Genomic DNA, 6,222 nt, shown 5'->3' with positions numbered 1-6,222 from the left:
GGCTGGCCGGGATGGCTGTTCCCCGGGGTGGGGGGCACTGCAAGCAATAAGATTTGTAGTAATAATGTCTGCTTTGATGGCAGGGGCTCTCGGGGCTCAGAGCCGGGGGAGAATAACCCTGCTCCCAGCAGGGGCTCAGTCCAGCATGGAATGGGGGGGGGAGGTCTCTTGGCCTGGGGATGCCCAAGGAGGCGTCCCCAGGGATGCGGGAGGTGGGGGCTTCCATCACCCCCAAGGAAACCCTCCCAAAACGGTTGGGGTACGGTAGGTAGTTACCGATAGCAAACTCCCGCTAGCGAATTACTGCAGTGAGCAGCTGCCTTCGGGGCTCCTGCGCTTTCAGCGGGTATGGGTGAGCCAAGGGAGCGCACCGCTGTCGCCGTTACAATCCCAGTGCTGGCTCCAGAAGGTTATTCACTTGCCGTTCTGCAATTTTTATTCTCCTTCTAGGGGGTTTGAGGTCATTTGGTTGTTTTTTCCAGAGTGAGTTTGGATTTTTCTTCTTTTTTTTTTTTTTTAACCCCTTTTTGCCCAGAAGTGTTTGCTGGCTGTGCCCGCCCCAGCCCAGCTGCCTGTGTGGGGCAGCGTCAGCAGGATCATTGCTGCTTTTATGGTGATGGGTCCCTGACTTTGGAGGGTGGAGCGGGGAGCGCTGCTGGGTCCCGTCCCTGCAGGACCCTCGCCAGCCCCATGCTTCCTTTGCCTTTGGAACAGGTGTGTAAAAAAAGAAAAAAAAAAAGGAAAAAAGAAAGAAAAGGAGAAAACGGCAACAACAACCCAGTAATTTTTCTCTTAAGATTCTCCCTGTTTAAATATTATCTCCACCCTGATGGCAAATGTTTTTCCTTCATCTGTGTCTGCTTCCCTGGGAGAGTTTTGTTTCTCTGTTTGTTTCTATATGAATTTTAGACACTGACCTGAAAAGTCCTCCTGTCCGGTACTGTATGTTTGAGCCTAAGCAATGTGAACTGTACAGACCAGCGGTGGGAAATGGGAGCCAGTGACTGCGCCTGGGAGAGCCGTGGCTTGGGACGGCACTCCCCGTTGCTCTGGGGAGCGGGAAGTACTGCGTCGCGAGTTGGGAAAATGAACTGTCTGCTGTGAATTCTTGGTTGGAAATGTGGAGGGGGGTTTCCATTAGATAATGTTTACATACCTCACCTGATGAACCTTTGAAAGTGTATATAAAAAAAAAAAGAAAATAAAATTATATTAAGTTGCTTTAAATCAATATGTATAGCTATAAGAGCTGGGTCATTTGAACTTTGACTATGTATCGACTCTCTAAATGTTGACATTTTGTGAACTCTGTGCTCCTGTCTTTTATTTCATCCTAGCCTATGGAAGAAGTTGTGTTCTTGTTCCAGGTAAAAGGTCCCTGACTCAGATCTGAACTCCTCAAGGATTCCCACCACCTCGTTTTCTTTTCTTCCTCCATTGTTGATATTCACCCTATGAGCTTTCTAAAGGTCCGTATTTTATTGCAGCTTATTAAACGTTTCTTTGATATCAACATTTGTTTGGTGTGATAACTGGGGAAGGGTGAAGGTGAGTGAGTGCACAAGGGGGGGGCAGCAGGCTGGCACCCTCCAGATTGGACCCCCCCCTCTCTGGAGGGGGGGATATAAATGCCCGGGTGGGATTTGAGTGCTCCCACGCCAGTGTCTGAGCTGATGGAGCCGCTTTCTGCGGCAGATTTGTTTGTGGCACGAACAGTGCAACCCCTCGGTGCTCCTGGGGACTGCTGCCCAGGCCCCCTCTCCCCTTCCCCAAAGAGTTACAGGTGCCCAGTTTCCCCCACAGCCACCCCATCCCCGCAGCAGGCACCGGGCCCTTCGGCTTCTCAGGCTGCCCCACGCACGACCCAGGCAGTGATGGCTCCTTTTGCAAGGCGTTGAACGGATAACCCCGGCTCTCCCCAGCGAAGAGCCCTCAGCCCGGGGCTGCATGTCCCTGCGCCATGCGGACGATGCTCCGGCCAGAAGAGGTGGCCAGGGCTGCTCCAGGAGTAGCAAATCATCACCCATGGCAGGACCAACTCTCCCCAGCCTGTGCCACCTCCTTGTACGCCCAGCAGCTCCTGAGCCCCGGCTGCCCCCTTCTCCCCTCCAGGAAAGAAGGGGCCAAGCCTCTGAATGAATAAATGTCATGTTCACATGGAAGACAACATAGACAATACCAAACATCTCCTAAAACAATACAGCCTCTGCCAGCGGAAGGATGCTCAGCGCCTCCCTTGCCAGCCTAGTACAAACCAGCGTCTTCAACAGTGACACACACAAACCCCACGGGCCAAACAAAGCCACCGTCATTTTCCTGCCCAGTAGCATCTGTAAACAAAAAGAAAACATCATTTGTTGACCCCGAACATATAAAAATACTATAACAAAATGAAATACAAATATATATTAGAATCTGTAAGTATTCTGTATAAAGAGATACTTTAGCGGTTAGCTTACAGCAAGAACAGAAACACAACACAACCAAGCCCTGGCCAGGCCACGGGCAAAATGAGACGTGTCCCGGCTCCTCTGTGGGGCAGAGGGGGCTCCCGTGGAGAGGGCGTTTGTGGCAGAAACACGTCCCTGTGGTGGTGGGAACGTCCTGGATGCTGGTGGTGAGCAGGGATGGTGACGGCACCCACGGAGCTGGCTGCACCTGGCGGAGATGCCCGGAGCCTGGCCGCTGCTGGTAGTGCAGACCTGAAGCCGATGTGCTGGAGCAGTGCAATGGAGGGACCTGGGACTGCAGCCCTGGAATGAGTTTGTTCATCCGGGTGACGTGGTGATGCGCTGTCCAGCTGCATGCGGTGTCCCAGGTCAGGCCCCCCACCATCCTTGGCCCCCACGGGCGTAGAAGCAATGCTGCTGCGGAGGTCAGGTGCGTGTGGTACCCCGGCACAGGCTCCACGTGCTGCACCAGCAGCGGTGCTGCCCCTGCTCCCACGCCAGCCCAGCGCGTGCCCCAGCACTGCGGGCCTTGGAGAGGTGCTGCCCAGGCACCGGCCCCTGAGTCCAGGAGCTGGTGGGACCTGCCTTGGCAGCAGTGTCAGCTCCAGGCTTGCAGGCTTGGGCATCTTCAGCCTCTCGAGCCGGCCCCAGCACCCACAAGGCTGAAGCCCCAGTGGTGGGCATGGCAAACCCGCACCCCAGCTGTCCCAGCAGCCTCCTGCCCTGGCTGGCTGGGCCAGCGGGACACGGGGCACCTCTGCCCAGCTGCAGAGCCCCCCCCCAGGGCTGAGCCTGGAGGAAAGGGGTTCCCGTGCTGCCCCACACGGCTCCCACCTCTGAGCAGAGCCACCTGGCTGGGCCGGGGGTATTTGGGGCCCCCTCTGCGTTAATGACACAATGCTAGCCCCTGTGGCACAGGGCAGGGCTGGCACTGGGACCCCCACGGACATCTGCACCCCGCTGCCCGTGACCCACTCAGCGTGCCTGGGACCACCCTGGTCCTGCTCCACCCAGCATGGCCCCGATGCCACTGCAATGGGCTGGAGCCGTGCCCTGTCTCTGGTCACCATGGGGTGCGCCCTTGAGCCCGGGCGGCAAGCAGAGCCCGGGGGTGCCACCAGCAGGCCAGGCTGCGGCCGTGGAGCTGGTGACATTATTTGGGGTGCTCTGGGCTCCAGCACCCCAGCCACGGCACCGTAGAGCTGCTCACTGCAGCTGCCATCAGGGCAATGGCAGGTCCTCAAGAGGGAGGCCGGGGCTGGCGGAGGAGAGGATGGGGAGCTGGGCTCCAGGCTCGCCGGTACCACAGGATGCCGGCTGCACCACACAGCCCTCTGCCAGCCCTGGCTTGCCATGGTCCATGAGGCTCTGCCACATCAGGGCCCTCTGCTCCAGCCCCGGGTGATGGAAAAGCCCCTGGCTCACCTGGCTGGATGGAAGGGACAGGGCTGCCAGGGAGGGGACACACGGGGACACACAGGTGCTGCCCTCCATGGCCGTGGGGCTGTGCCGGGGGGAGAAAGCAGAGTGCCGCAGGGAGCGGACAGGCAGCAGCTGGGCAGAGCGCCCGCCCCGTATCCACACATCTGTGTAGCTGCAGTTCTTAAAAAATTCTCTATCTACACATTTGATTTGTTTGTGGTTTTTTTTTTTTTTTTTTTTTCTTCCCCCCCGCCGGGCTCCTCCGATGCAGCTGCAGTTTGGGAGCACCTGGCTGGCGGTGCTGCGGCTGCAGGGCAAAGTGAGGTCCTTGGCTCTGGGGGGGGTCCCTGCCGGCCCCCCGGCTCTCCGGGGCCGGTGGCCGCTCACAGGCACTGGCTGCAGCCGCACTTGCTGGGCTTCTCCACCTCCTCCACAAAGGTCGCGCCGTTGCTGCACTCAAAGGCGTATTTCCTGCGCCGGAGCCGCAGCCCAGTGCAGCAGCCAGCTCCGGGGCCGCCGCAGGCCCCCCGGCACTCCACCCAGGCCACCGGCCGTGTCGTCTGGCAGATGGCATAACCCCGCTGCACCTGGTGGTAGTCCCGCACCGGCTCCCCACGGCACTCCAGCTCTGCAGGACAGCGATGCTCAGCCCGATGTCCCAGCGTGGGGATGCCCTGCCCAGGCATCCACCTCCCCGGCGCCTACCTTGGTCGCAGAGGGCTCCAGCATAGCCGCTGTGGCACTCACAGGCGGGCTGCCCGCCTGGGGTGAGGTGGCAGTGGCCATGGACACAGGGCTGGCGGCGGCAGGGGTCGGGCGGCTCGGCGGGCTGGTTGCAGAGGGCGCCCTGGTAGCCCTCATGGCACTGGCAGCTGTAGGAGAGGGCGTCGAGGGGCAGGCACAGCCCATGCATGCACCTGCGGGCACCCGGCGCCGTCAGGCACCCGCCGGCACGGCACAGCACGGCAACAGCATGCATGGCCCACCGGCACAGAGCGTGGCATGGCTCAGCACCGGCATGGCACCAGCACCAGCACAGTATTGCACGGGGAATGACATGGCACTGCCACGGCACGGCACTGTTATGGCACAGCCGTCACGGCAGGGCACTGCCACAGCACTGGTGTGGCTCTGGCGCGGCACCACCGGCACAGTACAGTCCTGGCAGGAGTCGGTGCTAGTGGCACGGCATGGCAGCACCACGGCACGGCACCACCACGGCATGGCAGCGCCACGGCACGGCAGCGCCGGCACAAGCCAGTCCCAGGGGAAGGCGACTGGCACCCAATGGGAGGGGTGGACAGGGCAGGCAGTGAGGAGGGACAGCCAACGGAGAGGGCAGGGATGAGAGGGGTGGCCATTGAGGGGCAGCCAATGACAAGGCAGCCAGTGAGGAAGGGGCAGCCAATGAGCCAATGGAGTGGGGCAGTTGTGGTAGGGCAGCCAATGAAGTGGGGCGGCCACAGATCCAATGGGGCAGGTGGGTCACTGTGGGGCAGCCAATGGGGCAGTGCTGTTGCTTCAGGACAGCCAATGGGGCAGATGGATCACTGCGGGGCAGCCAATGGGGCGGGGGCACTCACTTGTGCCCCTGGCAGGGGCCGCCGCGGGGCTGGTCGCAGTGGGGCCCGTCCCAGCCGGGCTCGCAGTGGCAGATGGGGCCCTGGGCGCCGGCGGGTTGGCAGATGCCGTGCAGGCAGTAGAGCTTGCGGCAGGGCTCGCAGCCCGGCACCACCCCCGGCGTCATCCGCGTCTTGGTGAAGTCCTGCAGCTCGTTGTTGATGTAGAGGTTGCGGATGCACCCATGGAAGCTGGTGCCGTTGAGGAGCTGCCAGAGGCGGAAGGCGGCCGAGTTGACGTCCACGGGCATCCCTGGGAAGAACAGGGCTGTCAGCATGCCTGGCTGCCCCCCGCCGTCCCCCCAGCCCCTGTCCTACCTCCCACGTAGAGGGGGGCCTCGCTGTTCAGCGTGTAGTGCTTGCCCGAGTTGTCCATGGTCATGGGGCTGCCACCGTCGATGGAGAGGTTCACCATCTGGTCGAAGGTCACCAGCTCCACGGTGTGGAACTGCCCGTCGTTGATGGTCTCGGCGCTGGGGGGGAGGGCTGGGTCACCGGGGACCCCCCCAAGCCCGTGCAATGGGGGTGGTGGTCCCCAGCAAGCACGGAAGGGGTGGCAGGTACCTGTAGATGGCTGAGCTGGGGTGGGTGCCGGGGTCATAGCTGACCCTGACGTGGCCCTTGTACAGCTCCACAGCCATGTGGTCGCTGTCGCCATTGTACAGCAGGATGCCGTTGCCTTCAGCCGTGGAGACCTGGCAGGCGGAGAGGTGGGAGCCCACATCCCCGGG

At 60.9% G+C, this 6,222-nt stretch overlaps 1 protein-coding gene across 1 annotated transcript in view; it reads right to left on the bottom strand.

Moving 5' to 3' along the window:
- Positions 1-4,255: 4,255 nt before the first annotated feature.
- SLIT1 (slit guidance ligand 1) overlaps positions 4,256-6,222 on the bottom strand; it is a 50,260-nt gene continuing 48,293 nt past the window's right edge. Inside the window, exons 32-36 of the mRNA XM_019471658.1 lie at positions 6,056-6,186; positions 5,810-5,964; positions 5,456-5,744; positions 4,578-4,789; positions 4,256-4,500 (exon numbers count right to left, since the gene is read on the bottom strand). Coding sequence (XP_019327203.1) covers positions 4,256-4,500; positions 4,578-4,789; positions 5,456-5,744; positions 5,810-5,964; positions 6,056-6,186 — 1,032 coding nt within the window. The remainder of the gene's footprint in view (positions 4,501-4,577; positions 4,790-5,455; positions 5,745-5,809; positions 5,965-6,055; positions 6,187-6,222) is intronic.

This window comes from Aptenodytes forsteri, unplaced genomic scaffold (assembly GCF_000699145.1).
Source record: "Aptenodytes forsteri isolate BGI_AS27 unplaced genomic scaffold, ASM69914v1 Scaffold15, whole genome shotgun sequence".
In the NCBI taxonomy this organism is placed as follows: domain Eukaryota; kingdom Metazoa; phylum Chordata; class Aves; order Sphenisciformes; family Spheniscidae; genus Aptenodytes; species Aptenodytes forsteri.
This window is presented reverse-complemented; position numbering and strand designations above follow the sequence as displayed.